This window comes from Malaclemys terrapin, chromosome 7 (assembly GCF_027887155.1).
Source record: "Malaclemys terrapin pileata isolate rMalTer1 chromosome 7, rMalTer1.hap1, whole genome shotgun sequence".
NCBI lineage: Eukaryota > Metazoa > Chordata > Testudines > Emydidae > Malaclemys > Malaclemys terrapin.
The window spans coordinates 19,607,036-19,626,542 of NC_071511.1; the positions used below are offsets into that span (position 1 = coordinate 19,607,036).

The 19,507-nt window shown below is 42.5% G+C and overlaps 1 protein-coding gene across 1 annotated transcript in view; it reads right to left on the reverse strand.

Annotated features, from left to right (window-relative positions):
- C7H3orf20 (chromosome 7 C3orf20 homolog) overlaps positions 1-19,214 on the reverse strand; it is a 52,881-nt gene extending 33,667 nt beyond the window's left edge. The window contains exons 1-8 of the mRNA XM_054033333.1: positions 18,785-19,214; positions 17,792-17,902; positions 16,927-17,049; positions 15,837-15,939; positions 14,047-14,238; positions 10,121-10,273; positions 7,491-7,611; positions 6,159-6,290 (exon numbers count right to left, since the gene is read on the reverse strand). Coding sequence (XP_053889308.1) covers positions 6,159-6,290; positions 7,491-7,611; positions 10,121-10,273; positions 14,047-14,238; positions 15,837-15,939; positions 16,927-17,049; positions 17,792-17,902; positions 18,785-19,214 — 1,365 coding nt within the window. The remainder of the gene's footprint in view (positions 1-6,158; positions 6,291-7,490; positions 7,612-10,120; positions 10,274-14,046; positions 14,239-15,836; positions 15,940-16,926; positions 17,050-17,791; positions 17,903-18,784) is intronic.
- Between the last annotated feature and the right edge of the window lie 293 nt (positions 19,215-19,507).

The window sequence follows — 19,507 nt, forward strand, 5'->3', positions numbered from 1 at the left end:
GGCCGTGGCTTCTCACCGCCCCCATTGGCCCGGGACGGCGAACCGCGGCCACTGGGGACCGCGATCGGTCGAACCTGCCGCGTCAGCAGGTAAATAAAACTGGCCCGGCCCGCCAGGGTGCTTACCCTGGCGAGCCACGTGCCGAACGTTGCCGACCCCTGGGTTAGAGTTCTTCAAGTTGACAGGGCCTGATGAAATGCATCCTAGAATTCTTAAGGAACTGGCTGCAGATATCTCTGAACCACTAGTGATTATCTTTGAAAACCCGCGGAGGACGGGAGAGATCCCAGCAGACTGGAAAAGGGCAAATATAGTAATTCTCTACAAAAAGGGGAATAAGGACAACCCAGGGACTTATTGACCAGTCACCTTAACTTCAGCACCTGGAAAGATAATGGAGCAAATAAACAATCAATTTGTAAGCACACACAAGAGCAAATCGTGTCAATCAACCTAATAGCCTTCTTTGACAAGGTAACAAGCCTGTGGGAAGCAGTAGATGTGATATATCCGACTTTAGTAACGCTTTTGATATTGTCTTTCGTGACCGTCTCATAAATAAACTAGAGAAACATAGCCTAGATGAACCTAATATAAAGTGGGTGCATAACTGGTTGAGAAAGAGTACTCAGAGCATAGTTATCAATGGTTCATAATCAAATGGAAGGACATATCGAATGGGGTCCTACGGGGATCGAGTTCTATTCAATATCTTCATACATGATTTGGATAATGGCATAGACAGTACACTTCTAAAGTTTGCAGACAATACCAAGCTGGGAGGGGTTGCAAGCACTTTGGAGAACAGGATTAGAATTCAAAATGACTTGACAAACTGGATAAATAGTCTGAAATAAATAGGATGAAATTTGATAAGGACAAAGGGGGGAATAATCAGTTGCTCAAATACAAAATGGGAAATGACTGCCTAGGAAGGAGTACTGCAAAAAAGTATCTGGGGATACAGTTGATCACAAACTAAATACAGTCAACAGTGCAATTCTGTTGCAAAAAAAGCAAACCTCATACTGGGATGTATTAGCAGGAGTGTTGTAAGCAAGACATGAGAAGTAATTCTTCCACTCTACTCAGCACTGGTAAGGCTCAACTGGAGTATTGTGTCCAGTTCTGGGCACCACACTTTGGGAAAGATGTGGACAAATTGGAGAAAGTCTGGAGAGCAACAAAAATGACTGAAGGTCTAGAAAACATTGAAAGATTGAAAAAACTGGGTTTGTTTAGTCAGGAGAAGAGAAGACTGAGGGGGGACCGTCTTCAAATACTTAAAGGGTTATTATAAAAAGGAGGGTGATCAATTGTTTTCCTTAACTACTCAGGACAGGACAAGAAGTAAGGGGCTTAAATTGCAGCAAGGGAGGGTAGACATTAGGAAAAACTTCCTAGCTCTCAGGGTAGTTAAGCACTGGAACAAATTGTCTAGGGAGGTTGTAGAATCTATGTCACTGGAGGTTTTTAAGAACAGGTTAGACAAACACCTGTCCAGGATGGTCTAGATAATACTTAGTCCTGCCTCAGTGGAGGGGGCTGGACGGGATGACCTATTGAGGTCCCTTCCAGTCCTACATTTCTATGATTCTGTGAAATGAAAAGGACAAATCCAGCGTCCAGGTTTCAGTGTTGAGCAAATGATGTTATGAGGCTGTGAAGGCTCCTCCTAGCTACTGCTGTTCTCTATCTCAGAGGTGAGGAGGCCCTGGTTAATCACTTCACACCTGACTGTATCTCGTACTCAGGGCTTTGAGGAAGGAGCCTTGAAAGGCTGGGGATTTCTGTAGGCTTCCTGTCTGAGCTTCTCCTGGCTTCTACTACTACAGGGAAACTGGAGTCTACAGGTGTTACAGGTGCGTCCTCTGGGTACACAGTAAGAGGGATGAGCTGTACCTGATACTCGGTGCTTTGGGGAAGGAGCTTTTAGCATCTAGGATTTCCATAATTCACCTATATGAACACTCTCTGGTTGTTTCCATGTGAAAGATGGAAGGGGTGGTCTCTGGGTCTAGTGGGAAGGGAGCTCGGTTTATTGTTGGATTTTATTAATTAATATATATTAGTTAAGACACATAATGATGTGTGTCTGAGATTGTTACTTATTGCTGTTTTGCATAAAATAGTTTATTTAGAACACTAAACCAAAAACTCTAAAATAATAATCATGATAAAAAAATAGAGGCATTAAACATACAGCATAAATTTGTATATACTTTCTTTCCTACCAAGTATCAAGCACTACAGTGAGAGGTGAAATAGAAAAATTTGACAGAGTTGGATACAGAGAAAAGGAAAGTGATGTACAAAACTGAAAGAGTGATTTTGTTTTAAACAGAAATTTAAATGGGATAAAAGATGGAGGTAAATATTCCTACAGGCAGATTATTGTATTTATTTGTAGTGAGAGATGTCTTGAAGGATGTAATTATAGAAAGGGAAAGTTGAGTAGAAATGTGTCCATTTTAAACAAAGTTAAATGATGTTTTAAGGTGAGCTTTAGAGAGGATTTAACTCACACAGAGGGCACTGAAGTTACTCTATAGTGCTGTACAAAGTGAGAATGACCACTAACTGTGAAGAGTTTGTGGTATATAAAAGAAGAGACCAAGTCCACAGAGACTCAAATAAGTGGAAGGATTAGTTTTGAGAGAGAGCTGGACAAATGTACGAGTGGGATTGTATGACAGTGTCGCTTGTGATGGTGGAGGGCAGGGCTTGGCAGCCCTGAGGGTCCCTTCTGGTTCATGTGGGATGTTCCTAAAATTTCCTGCTTCAAGGCTTCAGCCAGTCACCTGCAGAGATCAGGAAGGGATCTTACCCTCCTGCCCCCCAGTGTATTCTGGGGTTTTTGTCTCCTTCCTCCAAAGCATCAGAGATGGTTACAGCTGGAGATGAAACCATGGACAGGGTGGGCCAGTGCTCTGAGGTGGCACCATGCATTCTCTCTCTCTCATGCTTCCCTGGCTTGTTCTTGCTCACATGCTAAGGGTCTAATGATTGCCATATATGCATTTGGGAAGGGATTTCCCCCCTCCCCCGGTCAGATAGGCAGATTGGGGGTTTTTTGGCTTCCCCTGCAGTGTGTGGATGTTGCTTGCTTGCCAGGATCCTTTGGGTACATCTCACGTAAACAATTTGCTGCCATTGAGGGGCCTCAGGCATTGGTGCACCTGTCCCTCCTGTTCTCTGTCTGTGACACATAATAGTCCAGTCTGCTGTGGACTGTAATACTTTGGTCTAATTTCAGTTGTTGGGTTTAGTGAGCAGGTGCTGCATGGTGTTGGTGGCCTGTGATTTACAGAAGGTCGGACTAGATGATCTGGTGGTCCCTTCTGGCCTTAAATTCTATGACCTCCTACAGCATAACAGTTCCATATTGGCTCAGCACTGACCTACGAAGAATGTTTCCTACTGAATGCAAACTCTCCTTGACAATAGTGAGAATAGATTTTTAAATATTTAATAGATATTTATATCTTTCAGTGAAACTTGCATTTTCAAACATGGAGAGCAAGAACATTTTGAAAGCTATCCAGAATGTCGAGCATCTACATATATGTGATTTAAATTGGCCAGATCCCCAATTAGTGTAAAACTGAAGTCAATGGAGTGACACTAATTTATACCTGAAGATCTGGCCCATTCTCAGATACCAGAAAAATGAAGCTAGCATTCCACACCAAACCTAAAGTTCTTAAAGGACACTATAATCAGGCCCAAAATTTAGACAAGCTTTTATAAATCTATCACCACTAAAAATGCTTCCAAGATTTTACCCTCTCTTAATTCAATGGTAACATTCGTTTTCCCATCAAATAAACATTCCCCTGCAGTCCTGCCTTTTCAGCATTGAAAACCTGAAAATGAAGTTGACCATAAACAAAAATGTCACCGAGAGAGCAAAGAAAAGATTTTAAAAGTAAATGGGATTTCAAACATTATTTCAGCTTAAATTGGCTAAGAGGTTAGCAGCAAGTAAAGACATGTATTTATTTGCCACATACTGTTTGGTTTTGAAGTTGACAGATTTCCTCTCTGTATGATGAATAAACCTTTATATTTTATCTGTCTTCTAAAAGTGAAAACAGTAAAAACAAAAATGCCAGCTGGGAGGATGATGAATTCTAAGTATAAAGTCTGGCCCAATTAACACCAAATGGTGGAGAAATATGTCGCTCAGGCAGCCTATGAAGGCAGCCTCTGGGCTAATAAAGCATTTTAATTGAAAGATTGTCTTTCTATAAAAGTGCATCCACAATATAAATATTTAGGGAAGGACCTGTGAATGAGTCTTAAGAGAGGGTTGTCTTTAAGGCAGGTTTCAATGTAGTTCCTAGGGGTTACTTTTCAAAGGTCAATGGGAGCCTTGGGAAGCAATTTTAAAACATCCAGTCTTAAAACGGGGATGTATTGTTTATCTACTTTCCTTAAATGTAATGTTTGCTTTTGCTGATAAGTCAAAACCTGAGGTAAAAGCATCTGCAAGCAAACCAGCACTGTACTCTAATGCCTAAGGCTAGGGGCAATTCACTCCAGTACAGAGGTCCCGTGCAAGGTTTATTCCTGATGACTACCTACTTATGTACCATAAAAAGCCCCACTCAGACAGACCCTTAACACAGGATTTCAAGTGCATAAGGCTTGGCACTAGCCCCCTTGTCCTGGGGTAAATTTCACCACTAGTGCATAGGAAGGGTGGGTGAAACATAGCCCACAGTTTAGCTACACCCCCTCAGATCAGGAAACGAGGCTGGAAATTGGAAGAAAACCGCCCTCTCATGTGAATTCTAGCATTTCTGGTTGCAAGTCAGTGGGAAATATTGCTGATTATTGTTAGTATAGAAATACCACAGTGCAATAAGTACCTTCCCTGCCTGAAGAGCTCACAGTCTAAGAATTACAAATGCAAAGGATGTCTCGGACACCCCGTCATTTAGAAATAGGTCATTTATGCCTCACTATGGGCCTGATCCTGCATTTTTTGCACACCCAAAGCCAGATCTTCAGCTCCCTCCTGCAGTCCCTCCCTCTGCTCCTTTGTACTGCTTCAGCAGCACACTGTAACCAGAAAGCCAGGGTAAGAAGAACCCATGGGTGGAACAGAACTGGTAAAAGGACTCTACACTCATCCTCTTCACAATCCCTACGTAGAGGGCAGCAAGGTCAGGGAAAGATGGTGGCCAAAGTTCTTGCACCCACCGGCCAACAGTGGGTGCAAGAACAACCCTAGGGGGGCTCTGTTGTAGTTGACCACAACTTGGTGTGGCCATGAAGCATCAGATACCAGGTCAGTCACTGGATCGGGGGGACAGAGGTAGCAAAAAGTTATCTTTGCCCCTTTCTCAGTTGCACCAGGTGCAGCACCAGTACAGTCTGACAGTTCCTGGGGCGTTTGGGGTATACAAGGAATGTAGGATCAGGCCTGATACTGAATCGTTTCTGCTTCTGGTCCACTTCAAAATCAAGAAATGCAAAGTCACATGCAAAACAATAGTTCAAAATATTAACTGAACTTATCTAAAATTAGAGTAGACACCATTAAAACCTCCACATTTGCCTCTAGTCCCCTGCAATGACTATGGTCCCTTCCTATTCTTAGAAGAGGAGATAGCTCCTTAGTAATTGCACTGTATCAGAGGGGTAGCCGTGTTAGTCTGAATCTGTAAAAAGCAACAGAGGGTCCTGTGGCACCTTTAAGACTAACAGAAGTATTGGGAGCATAAGCTTTCGTGGGTAAGATATCTCTTGCATCTGAAGAAGTGAGGTTCTTACCCACGAAAGCTTATGCTCCCAATACTTCTGTTAGTCTTAAAGGTGCCACAGGACCCTCTATTGCTTTTTAGTAATTGCACTGTGTCTCATGGTGACATGCACCTTTGAAAAGCCTGAGAGAGGGAGAGATGAACAAACACTGAGAGTTTTAATGGCTTCCATTATACAAAACAAGCTTTATGTTTGGTTCAAGTTTAGGATCTGTCCTTATTTTATCACTCTAGTAAATAGGCTACCAGGTCAGTGAAAACAGCAATATTTTAGCCATATTTTACATTATATGTCTGGTTAATTAATTTAAAACTGGTTAGCAATTAGTTGGGCACCCAACAGCCATCCTCTCGGATGTAATTCATACATACATTACTGCTGCTTACCCGTCTGTCAGCTTTGGGTGTGTGTGCACATGGAGCTCTTGACAAAGACATATTGACGGTCTCATTCAAACAGGAAAAAGAAAGAGTAATGGAATTTTGACCAAGTACCTTCAGTTTTAGCTGTTCATTTATCTGAGGAAGATAATGGACAGGGTAAATTATGCCTTAGTTTTTGCTGCCACTATTTTCCTACTACATGCTACTCCAGGAGATTTTTATCCATCTCTTCACCTGACAGCTTCCCAGGTCTGTGAAACGCCTCTAACACATTTTGCCAGGGTTTATGCCTCCTTAGAGCAAAACTGAGTTCATTTGTTAATCAAGGGCAGGTTCCTATATTGAAAACATGCAGAAATTCAAATGATTTTGATGGGAAAATCTCTCTTCTGTCAAAACTGTGACTAAAAAGAAATGCAGAGGGTTCTGTAAAATGAAGTGAAGTATGAGAAACTCCTCAAAGTTAAATTATGTGAATTTGTCACAGCCCCACAGGGTTGTGACTTCCGACATGTACAGTTGCTTCATTCAGACCAGAAGTTGAGGGTGCTCAAAACAACATCTCACAGGATTTGGGCTTTAGTCTGCAGTTTTCCAGGAGAATACCCTCAAACAGAAACAAATTAGAATCATGGGGTAATTAATTCTTGGGAGATAGCCTAGCGTCAGCTACATTTTCTTCAGTGAGCACAAACCAATGAAGCTTCTGGTTCACAAATCTTCAGTCCATTCAACCTGTCCTATCTGAGTTAACTTTAAACAATTCAGCTGAGATAAGTGATTTGGATGCCAAATTTCATAGAATCATAGAATATCAGGGTTGGAAGGGACCTCAGGAGGTCATCTAGAACAACGCCCTGCTCAAAGCAGAACCAATCCCCAACTTCCATTAACAGTAATCAGAATTAGGCACCCCTATCCCTTAGGAGGCTTTGAAAATTTCAGCTGAATTTATGAAGGTCTCCTCAGTCTGGTGGCACACAGCTTCTTTTCGAACTAATAATGCTGCAAATCCATCTTTTTCAAGAAGCTATAGCCAGAAACTGAAATTTCAAGTTACATCTTTCCAAGCCATATTATTGCAGGTTTGATAAACTAGAAATAATCTGCAAGTTAAGACTGGGTGCAAAAGTAGTATCAAAGGGAATAGGCAGAAATAAAACACAGTGCATTTACCATCATCACATGGAACAGAAGAATTCGGACAGGATCACAGGTGTTCCTGGTGCAAAACCACACTACACAGAGAGCTATTCTATAGTCTGGGAATGTTCCTCATTTTTGACTCTGTTAGGTCTGTGAATATTGGCACTTAGCAAGAGTTCAGCTTTGTACCTGAAATTCTAAAGACTGTAAAGTCTGGGTCTTTGAAGCCCAACTCCACTTGTGAGTCAAATATCCATCTCTGTCCCTGACTGCTCCTCCTTCAAGATCCATCATCAGTGCAAGTGAACAGCTGGGCAGGACAGAAGGGGAAATACCTGTTAGACTTTGTGTTGATTGGGTAGAATGATAGTAATAAACATCCAACACTCAGGGGAGAATTCTCAACAAAGATCTTTACATTCTTACAGAGAATCACATAAAACCAGTGCAACCCTGGGCTTCACTACTCAACAGCTTTGCTCTGTTCTGCTCCCCTTCCCTTTCATACACATTGCTCAGCTCTCTGATGACCTTTTCTACCTGAGTTATGGCATGCATTGTAACCATCAGTTACACCCACTGGGATTAAACTCTTACATGCACCATTAATAAGCACCAGTACCATTCTGTGCAAAGACTAAGGGTCATGAGAATTAATTATCTTTCTTAAAGAAAGAATGATGGGGATGATAATCATAAACAATAAGTAATAGGTCAGGTTAAGATTCTATCATGGATATTTTTAGTAGAAGTCAGGGGCAGGTTGTGAGCACAAAATAAAACTGCATGGAAGCCCGTGACCTGTCCCTGACTTTTACTAAAAATACCCTGTGGGTACAAATAGAGCACTGCCAGGGCTTGCAGCTGCTCCTGCTCCACCACTGCTCCTGTGCCAGGGCTGACCGCTGCTGCTTCAGCCCCAGATGGGCTGACCCAACCCCAGCCACTGGTCCGCAGGCTGGGGACTGCTGCTCTGCCAGCCTCAGGACTGACCGCTGCCGCTGTTCTGGCGGTGGCTGTTCGGCGGCCCCGGGGCTGACCCCTGGCCAGCTGTTCAGTGACCCCACGGCTGACTGTCGGCAGGATTGAGTGTTTGCAGGATTGAGGCCTAAACTGACGAGAACCCACCAAAATAACCTACTAATTAATTAAAATGTCCTTGAACACCTCTTGAACTGATATGGCAACATTGTCTAATGAATGTCCAGAGCAGAAGATGGGGAAAGGCCTGTGTGATAAATGAAGAGGGGGTAGCCCCAGTTTATGCACACCCAGCCAGCCAGTTAGCTGTAAAATCCCTCTTGGTGTCTGTTCTCTGCTTGCTTTACCTGTAAAGGGTTAACAAGCCCACAGGTAAAAGGAAAGGAGTGGGCACCTGATCAAAAGAGCCAATGGGAAGGCTAGAACTTTTAAATTTGGGAAAGAAACTTTCCCTTTGTCTGTTGTTCTCTGGGCTGCAGGGACAGAGCAGCAATGCTGTATAAGGCTTGAACCAGGTATGAAAATTCATCTTCCAGACCTATAAGAAATTATTTGGATAGGGAATGTTTAGTTAGACACTATCAGGTTTATTTTTTATTTTGGCTTGTGGATCTCCTCTGTGCTAACCCCAGATGCTTTTGTTTGCTTGTAACCTTTAAGCTGAAGCCCCAAGAAAGCTATTTTGGGTGCTTAATTTTTGTAATTGTTTCTTTTAAGATCTAGCAAAAAGCCTAAGTGCCATATGTATTTTTTTCCTTTTTGTTTTTAATAAAATTTACCTTTTTTAAGAACAGGATTGGATTTTTGGTGTCCTAATAGGTTTGTGCACATGCTGTTTGATTAGCTGATGGAAACAGCTAATGTCCTTTGTTTTCTTTCTCAGCTTTTCCCTGGAGGGGAGGGTGTGAAAGGGCTTGAGGGTACCCGACAGGAAGGAATTCCCATGTGCTCCTTCCTGAGTTCAAAGAGGGGTTTTTTTGCATTTGGGTGGTGGCAGAGTTTACCAAGCCAAGGTCAGAGAGAAGCTGTAACCTTGGGAGTTTAATACAAACCGGAAATGGCAAGTATTAATTTTTAAAATCCTTGCAGGCCCCCATTTCCTGCACTTGGAGTGACAGAGTGGGGATTCAGCCTTGACAGCCTGCAAGGGCCTTGAAAGTAAAGACAAGCAGCATCTGTTTGATACACTAGAGAAGGGGGTCCTGATCCAAGTCTGGGGCTGCTAGGTGCTATGGTAATACAAATAAATAAATAATCATAAAGTATTAAAAACCAAAATCCGAGAGCACTGGCAAGTCCTCAGACCATGAAATGTTACAGTTTAGAAAGACTTCTCCCCCCAGCCCCATTGCCATCACCCCTCTGGATGCTTTAAAACCCCTGGGGTTGCCATGTGTCAGCTCTGTGCTCTGACAGGATTGCACCTGTAAAAGAAAGTCATTGCATCCACTAGGCATTAATAGGATTTCTCCCTTTATGTCAAGCACGGGTTACAATGCTAGCTGCAAATATTTTAAGTTCTCTCACGAAATATGCTCTTCTGTTTTAGAGCTATGGTTCTTGTTTCTTTCAGTCTGTTTTTGATACATGCCACTGTATCATTTACTGCTCCATCCACTGTTTCCACCACCATCTATACCAGTGCAATAAGCCACCATTTCCGGTTGTAGGGGACTCAGTCAATTACTTAAATTAGATCCCCAGGCCTGATTTTCAGAGGTGTTGAATTCCCACATTTCCCAGGATTCATTCATTGAATGGGCATCAGTATTCCGCCCCCTCCCTCCCCCCCGTATACATATTATCTACACTATAGAAGGAGGTTAAAATCCACTCACCTGGCTTTGAAGGAATAACGCACACATGCCTGGTGGTCAGCTATAAAAGAGGCCAAAAGAGCTAGACTTGGAGCATTATTAAAGAGAAGGGTGATTGTTTTTCCCACACAGCACACGGGGAACTGGCAAGCAGCAATATTTCCTGTTGGGTAACTTATACATACTGTTAAGTACTGTCAACACTTATATATAAGAGACCTTCTGGGATGCTCTGTCCAACTGCATCTTGCCACATTATAAGTAGCACCAACTCCAGTTCTTGCATTTGGACCTCACAGTACCCAAGACATTTTTGGCCTCCCAAGGCAATCATATTTGTTTTGTTCCCCTCCTCCCCTCACCACCAGACTAGCCCCATTTCCTGAAGCTCACAGTACCTAACAGTACCCTGGCAGAAGCATAAGTTCTGTACCACATAATAGCCTCTAAGTGAATACCTTTGCCCTACATCTCTGGAACCAGCTCCATTCACGTGTCCACTAGAACCAGAGTTTGACAATATTCAGGGCACAGTATGAGATCTATGATTTTGGGCTATACTTTTGATCAAACTTTTGTAATATTAAGGAAAAAGGGAATTTTCTTAGCGAGCAAGGAGTTTGTTAAAATGTCTTTTGTAATTGACAGCTTTACTGATGAACAACACCAATATCTAAAATAAATAATGAGTGTGGTGTCTGTAGTTAGGAAACTGTAATGCCTTTTCTCATGTACTTCAAAGGACTTTGCTTATATGTAGAGACAGTAGCCATTGTGTTCTCATGGTTGAGGCAGATGAGAGCTAGATGAAGATCTCAAAACTATTTTTCGACAGAAAATTGACTACATGAAATTTTTTGCAGAGCGTGTCTGCGTCCTTGAAAATGGTTGATTTTTCATCAGAAAACAAAACACCTGAAAATTTCCAGTCAAAAATCTACATGTTTTTGGTCCTGAACATTTTTGGGTGTTTGGGTGGTGTGTTTTCCAAAAAATGTGGGGGTTTTAGCTTTTAAAAAACGTCAAAATTTTGAAATGACAATTTTGACCAGAATGATTTTTTTAAATGTTAATGAAAATCATGTATGTTTTAAAAAAAATCATTTTCCAATCAGTTCTGCTGCAGACTGTCACAAAGAGGGTGACATACACCATGTTCTTGCATGGAAACTTTACTTTTGTTCTTTCTTGCTGCTTTTCTGATGCTAAAATAAGTCACTCAGCCTGAAAGGTAATTGGGTGGGTCTTTGTGTGCAGAAAAACATAAGAGCAATTTCTCCATCTAGAAATAACTATCAGCTACAAAGTTACTGTCATGCTACCAATTACTCCCATTATATAGCACATTGGCATAGTGGAAAACACCAGATCCTGGCTGTGAATACTTCCAAAGCGCCTTTCCATCCTTAGTACTGATGATATGTGCATTTTGCTAAACTATTAGAGATTAGGCTGAATCACAGGCAGCTGAATAAAGATTGTCTGACTGAGCACAGGGTGTCTCTCGCTTGAGCACCAGTTCTTTAAGGGCTTAATTCACTGACGTCTTCACAACCAACACTGCAGCAATTGATTCTATTAACCAAAGCGAGGAGCTAGAAACAGAATAAAAAAAGGAAGCATGTCGCCAAATGAGCCCTTTGTGTTTTATATACGGTATTAGAAAGCAGAGACTGGATAAAACGTGATGAATGGATTCATTTAAACTAGAGAAATGATATGAATTTTTTGACTAGGAGCTTTAAATTCTTAATTTCCAGTTCAGTCAAAAGGTCAAACTGAACATGAGCTCTTGTGAAACAACCACAAATTGAACTACAAAGGAGCTGAAAGGTAGTGAGCAGAAATTGCCTCAGAGATGGAGTGAGGGATTCAGTGGTAGTTCAGACAGTACTCTTCTCCCTCCTTGCCTCTTAACAGGCTGTGAACTCCCTGAAGGACTGGAACTGAAAGTTTAATTTATGAAAATTAAATTATGCTGGGCAAGAAGCTGCATTTCTCCCCACTATCCCCAACAATTTCAGGGTCTTTTGGGGGATGGACGGGGTTATTAATTATGAATGACAGCTGACTGCCAATGTTTCCAGCTATGCTCTGCAAAGGGGTTTTCAGTGAAAATCACCGGCCTACAATTAGCATTGGGAAAACTTGCTTGGGTAGCACAAAAATGGATCCAAAACTTGGTGTGTTCTTTGAACCTGAACTGGAATTATCTGGGGATTCAAAACACCCTGGTCACATTTCTAAACGTACTAAAGCGTATTGTTAGCACTTTCGGGCAGAGACCATCTTTTTGTTCTGAGTTTGTACAGCACCGAGCACAAAGGGGTCCTGCTCCATGCCTGGGGCTCCCAGGTGCTACTACCATATGAATAATAATACCTTAAATGTCTTTGAGCTGCCTGATCATAATTAGGACCAGAAGCAAAAGGGACAAAATCTAATTTAATCTATTCCATCTATCTAACCTAAATGTTTACACTACCCCAATCATCCCGGCATCTGAGTGCCACCAGTGGTTGCGCTTTCTACCAGTTTGAGAGATTCTACCAGTTATAATAGAAATCTCTCTCTGGCCAGTAAAATCTTTCAAATGAATAGAAACATTTTAAGTGTGACCGTTGTAAATGTTGCAAAAGGGGCTTTTCTTTCCAGCCCAGAAAAAAGCCCTAGAAATCACCTGCTCGCATGAGATTCACATCACAGTTTGGCAGGCCAATGATATCTGGATGCCTTAGGTGAGGTTTGGCTGAGTATCTGAGCTTCTTAGTGCCTGGTAAACCAAACGGTTGAGTCTTCTGGCATTCACCCATCTCTAGCTGTTAGCAATGGTTCATGTAAGGACCAGATGGTAGACAGGGGATGGATCACTTGCTGATTACCTGTTCTGTTCACTCCCTCTGAAGCACCTGGCACGGGCCACTGCCGGAAGACAGGATACTGGGCTAGATGGATCATTGGTCTGACCCAGCATAGCCGTTCTTATGTTCACATGGAAAAAGCAAATTACCTTCTCCAATTCCCACTGACTTCAATCAGAGGGAGATTAGGTCCTAAACATGGGACTTCATCCAGCAGTCAGGAGAGAACCAAACCAAATGCTATACAATGCTTTTATAGACCGTGCTTCCACCAACATGGCTTGAGCACACCTCTTATTAGAACCCATTAGGCTCTCCAATCTCTTGGATCAATGCAGTAGGCAGTGTTGGAAGGGTGGCACAATTTAGTTTCAATTGAGGGAATAGGAAAGGTTAATCTGTCATTGGTTGCTTACAGGAAATCAGATCAAAGTAGCCTGCAGGAATCCACTGAGCCTCAAAGCACCTGGAGAACTCATCTTCTCTCTCAGCTATGTTATCCTGGGTTGTTATGTAAAATGCAAGGGTGTGTAATAGTCAGAAATGTATGTGTGTGTGTGCACCTGACTAAATCTGATCACTTTCCAGTCTAAATTTTCTCTTAGACCCATGAAAAAGCACTGTTCTTCCATTTCAAGACACACTGGAAGGCAGTCGCCCTTAGCTTCTATTAATCTTGCCACTATAAATCCTCCCCTCCTAATCCCTCACTAAAAAATATCTAAATCATGGATGAACACTATTTTCCTCTAGGATATACCAGGGGTTGATTTCTCCTTAGTATGAGCATTCAGTAACTATCTACAATATTTTGTTCCTCTTTGGACATCCATAGAGAACTAATCCGAAAGCGTCACTCCCTCAGCAACTCATTCTTTGTACTGTGTACTGTACATTTTGACACTTCACCAAGGAAAGGCAATGGTACTTGTGCTGCTACTATGTGATTCAGGGGGATTAGTGGCGGGAGAGCCTAGGCCAGATACTAAGTGACTAGTTCATGGCTGTGGAGTGGCACAGAAGAAGCATCTCCCTGTAAATCCTGTTATAACCCACCCTTCTCCCTTGGTTTCAATAGAAGGATACAAAATAAATGCTGTCCCATCAGGAAAGGCAAAATAGAGCTTTGGTGGTTTAGGCTTGCGTTCTGTTGGCAGTGGGACCATCTGCCCACCTTTCCTAGAGGTGATGGATGGTGACCCGAGCACAGTGGCATAGTTTCGCACTATTAGGGGCTTTGTATGGCCCTTTGCTTTCATTGCAGCCTTCTCTTCCTCTCTAAAGTGAATAGGAATAAACAAATTGTCTGTCTCTGAAACATTCCAAATTCACGAGGCCAGGGGGCAAGGCCCTGAGCTGGCATGAACAGGTGTGGCTCTATTGATTTCATTGCTTTATACCAGCTGAGGGTCTGGCCCTCTGCATTTATTTTGAAATTACTACTGTACAAGTCAGGCTTTTTAAAAAAAAAATTTTGACACCTGTGTCAAGAAAGGGCCCTGCCCACTTTTCTTTTTAGAGAATCTTACTAATTTTTCCCCTCTCTCTCTCTCTCTCTCTCTGTTTTAAAGTAGTGAGTTTACTGCTTCTGAAAGGTACCGGATGAAAAGAAATGCATCCACAAAACAAATAACACACAATGAGATACAGTGCAAGCTGCTGCTGAGCCTCTCCACTCGCTAACGTGCTTCATCCCTGCCCTGGGGGGGGAACAACTCTAGAAGTGAGAGGGACGTTCAATCACAAGGGCTCTTTCAGTCAGTTCTTGGCCTCTCTATTGGGACTACCACAAAGGGCATCCTTCAGTGCCAATTTTCTGTCATGTGTATATCTAACCAATGGGAACCAGATGAGAGACTGGTCACCAACTAGCCATCCGATGGTAACAACTACCAGCCTGGCAATATAGACATGAAAAGTTCATTCCTCACTAGCAATTCTCTGAACCACCCATTCCTTCTTTTTATAGCACTCTATTGGCTATAGTTCTAATTTTCTTTTTAGCCCTGAGTGATGTAATACTCTATACTCTTGAAGGTAATATTCTGTTCCCCTACTGAATTCATCCCCTTCCGTTTTCTAATACTGATCATTTCCCCACACCCTCCCTTTTCATTTCTAATAGGGTCTAAAAACAACTATCTTCTTGTAGTCAGGAAAGATCAAAGGGAACATTTCTCACAAATAGAAGCCTTAACCATAGTATCCTCAATCTATTCCAATTTGGGTAATTACAGATTGTGTCATCATAAATTCCCCCTGCAGTTTCAATTTCAAAAACTAGCCTTTTGCTTCACCTCCTCTGACACTGTTGTGGGACGCAGATTGGAAATTATGTTCTATTCCAGAGATGGCTGAAATCTCTGTGGTCTTTAAAGCATTCTCAGGATGACAGGCACTAATTATATAATAAATTGTAGTGAAAAGTTATCTTCCAGAGAACCTTGCTGGCATTCTAGTCTTTCAATTCAAGTCAGCTACCTGGGAGGGAGGGCCTATAGCCCATGGCCAATACAGAGTGGTATGACAGATAAACACAACTCTTTAAAATGCGTATTTCCTTGAAACCAGAAGTTAATCAGACAAGAGAAACCTATCAGCCAAAAACACTTTTAGAGATATGAGCCCTCAAACCAGCCACTAACTGAGATGGATTAGGAACAAACTTCTCCTGTGGGTAGATTATTCCTTAATTGTCCCTTATGGGGTTGCCTTCCTATAAAATATCTATTGCTGGCCGCTGCTGGAGACATGATATTGAACAAGACTGACCATAGATCTGATCTGGCATGGACTTTTCTATGTTCCTATCCCACCACTTAGTCCTTTTCCTACCCATGCCTTAGGCTTTAGCCTTGGTCATTGGAGATGCTTACATATGTCGGCACATTTCTCTCAGCTTCTGCCTGGCTTCAGGGCACGGGTCATGCTGATGGTCAACATTTATCACTTCCTGCATAGGTTTGAATTTAGGGGAACCTGCAAAAGTAAATGTTGAGACGAAGACTAAAAGCAGCCAGTCTCCTAAACAGTCCCTCTTACTGCCCTGGCCCTGAGAATCTGTGCAAAGGGTTGGGGGAGCTGAGATTACATTAACCCCTTTTTCACCATGGACAAGTTGTATCTATTTGAAAGCTATATTAATTCCACCCCAAAAAATAATAATAAAAGCTTGTCTCTGAATGGCCATAGTACCCTTTTCAGCCCCTGCTCCATCCCATCTACACGCTACTGTAATTAAAGCCATCTGAAAAATGGGAATATTTTTCATGAAAATATTCTCTCCTTTTTCATCAGAAAATTTATGAGCAGTTGTACCTGTAATGGAATAAAGCAGAAGTCAGTATATGCAATACACACATGGGAACACTAGAAGGGGTTCCGGGAAGAAGCCTTGAAGGGAAAAAAGTAGAATACCAAAATGGAACACAATGCTACATTCATTTGAATAAAAAGATCCTGACGATTGCTTGTTTAGATGGGGGGAGAAAAGATGATCCAGGAGTTAGGATGCTAGCCAGGAAATCAGGAGATGTGGGATCAGTTCCTTGCTCTGCTACAGATCTCCTGTATGAGCTTGGACAAGTCACTGCCTTTCTGTGCCTTACTTCTCCATCCGTAAAATGGAGAGAATAGCACTGACCTATCTCACAGGGGCATTGGGTGGGTAAATAAATATGTTAAAAAAGATTGTAAGGCACTTAGTATAGTCATGGGAGCCATATATGTACCTAAGATAGATAGTTCAGGGCAAAACTTCACCCAGGCTGTATAACATCTCCCATTGTTTGCTGGTATATTTGCCTGTGTAGACTGTAGTCAGGAGTGAAGCTGATATTAATAATGCAGATGAGGGATCCCCCACCCTGGCTATCACAAACTCCTATATGGGCCTTTCTTTTGGCTGAGGGTAAAGCACTTGCTATTCATGGTGAGGGTGGGATGTTCCCTAGGCATCGCGCTTACCTGGGGCCTTTGGTAGTTTGTTTTCTTTTGATGCGAGTGAGAAGGTGAGGCAGGACACAGAGACTTGGTGGATTAGTTGGATGGTGGAGGAAATAGGGATAGGCTTGCAGGTGCTGTGTGACACTGGGATTAAGCAGAAACCAGGGTTTAGAAGTTAAAACCAACCAACCGAGAACTTTCAAACGAAAATAGCTATGGAAATGACAGATGCCTCAGTTGTGTCACAATTCTCGTCAGCCTGATTCATAAACCCGGGGCTGGAGGAAGAAAGGAAAGATGTTCCTGGGGTTAAAGCACTGGACTGGGACTCAGGAGATCTGGGCTCAATTCCCCACTTTTCATAGCCTTTTGCATGACCTTGGGTAAGTCACTCAATCTCTCTTTGCCTCATCTGTAAAATGGGGTTATGGTTATACTTTCTTCTCCATGCCCTTTGCCTGTCTTGTCTATATAGCCTGGGAACTCTTCTTTGTTCACAGCTTAGCACAGTAGGGTCCCACACTTGGTTGGAGCCCTTAATAATAATGAATTTAGTACAGTGCATAGTACTAAAGAGGAGGGAAATCTATTTACTGTGGACAGAGGAGGGCACTAGGACTGAGGAATCCTGGGTTCTTTTCCTAGCTCTGCCATTAATTTTCTGTCAGGTAATTTCTCAGTGCCTCAGTTCCCCCTCTCTGTAAAATGGATACCTTCATGGAATATTGTGAGAATTCATTAGCATGCGTAAAGCCCCTTTGAGATCCTTGTAAGAAAAGGCACACTTATACAGGCAAACTATTATGCTTATTTATTTTATTTCCCATAAGAAGGATACAATTGTATCACAGCCTTCAAAAACCTGGATACTGTTTTCTATCCCCACCTCTTTTTTTGGGTGCTTGTGCCATTAATTCAGCAGCCTCCTCCTGGTTCTTGGGACATAGCAGCTGACCTGCCTCCAAAAACTTTCTGGTAACCTCGTCGGAATTACATCCTGAGGGGGAAAAAATCAGGTAGAAAAAAATTAGAGGTCTCTTCCTGTTAATGCCGTCTTCTATCAATAAATCAGTTTCTCCCTAAGATAACAAGTGCATAGAAACGTTAATATGCTTTCTCCTCAAGAGCTGATAATGATGTGATTTGAAAAGTTTGACATTGGATCAGTTTAACTGAGGCAGTACAGAGAATTGTCTCTCTCAGATGCTTAGCTGGTGGGTCTTGCTCACATGCTTGGGATCACCATTTTAGGGAGTGGGAATGAAGTTTTCCCCAGGTCAGATTGACGGCGGGTGGGGTGGGGGGGGGTTCACCTTCCTCTAGCATGCGGATGAGGGGAGTGTTTGCTTACTAGGCTCATCTAGGTACACTCACCATATCGGTTCTCTGCCATTGCAGGGGCCTCTGGCATTGATGCATCTAGCTCCCTCCCATTCTCTGCCTGTGGCACACAATAGTTTACTCTCCAGAGGGTTGTAAGACTTCAGTCTAATCCAGGTGATTGGGCTCAGTGCAAGAGTGACTAGGTGTGGGTAGTGGTCTGATGTGCAGGAGGTCAGATTAGATGATCTGTGGATCCCTTCTGGCCTTAAACTCTATGACTGACAACTATGTAGAAAGTTACCTGAATTGCCGTATCTGCTCAAAGGCATTGAACAGATGTAAAGATAACTGGGTTGAATGAATATCTAAGGGCTTCTCCATGCTAGGGTCACAGGCACACTTGCTACAATCATATTTTAACATGGTTAATGGGAGCAAGGGGTTACCATAAAGGTTCTAGCACAGTTTCCCAGACCAGGGGCAGGTTCCATTGTGGTGACTGCTGTGTTCTATCGATGTAGCGAAAGAAAACTAAAGGTAACTGTGATGTCCTTACCAGTAACAGAATCAATCATCGCCTTCATCTTCAGCTTGAGGAGTTCGCTCAGCAGGTGGACTGACCTTCGCTGGAACTTGAGGAGTATTTGTTGATTTTCTGCTGAAGGAGACAGATAGCTGGGCTCTGACATTGTGCCTTTGGGGATAGATTTCCTCCCTGTATGGCTCTTGTAGATAGTGCTAGAGAGAGATGATTCCATGGTGGAGACTAAATGGACAACAGGACAGTACTCTCCAGTGATGGCTTTCCTCTGTGTCGTAACTGTTAGCTCCTCCCACGTGAACTCGAAGAGGTTCTTGACCCCTCGTGGCACATGGATATCCAGTTTATGGCATAATGCAAGCACCTGGATGATTTGGGCCAGCATTTCCGGTGCTGTCACTTTAAACTTTTCATATAACTTGGCTTCACTCCTTTTGGCACTCATATCACCCATGTAGCTATTTCACTTGTGGGTATTTCATTTGATGTGATCTATGGGAAAACAGATGATGAAACAAAATCTATCTTCCATCATAGGCCTATGCTGCAGACAAGGAGACCAAAAGGAATGTGTTTCACTGGAATAATAGTAAAAAGTGCTAGTAATGGTTAAATTTGAATAATAATAATTGTTTACTGTTGAAGGTATTAATTGAGCCTGGTGGACTGCGAAGTGGATTAGCTTTGCAAATGGATCGCTTCCCCCAGTACTGAAATGAAGCTACCTCTGTTGGAATG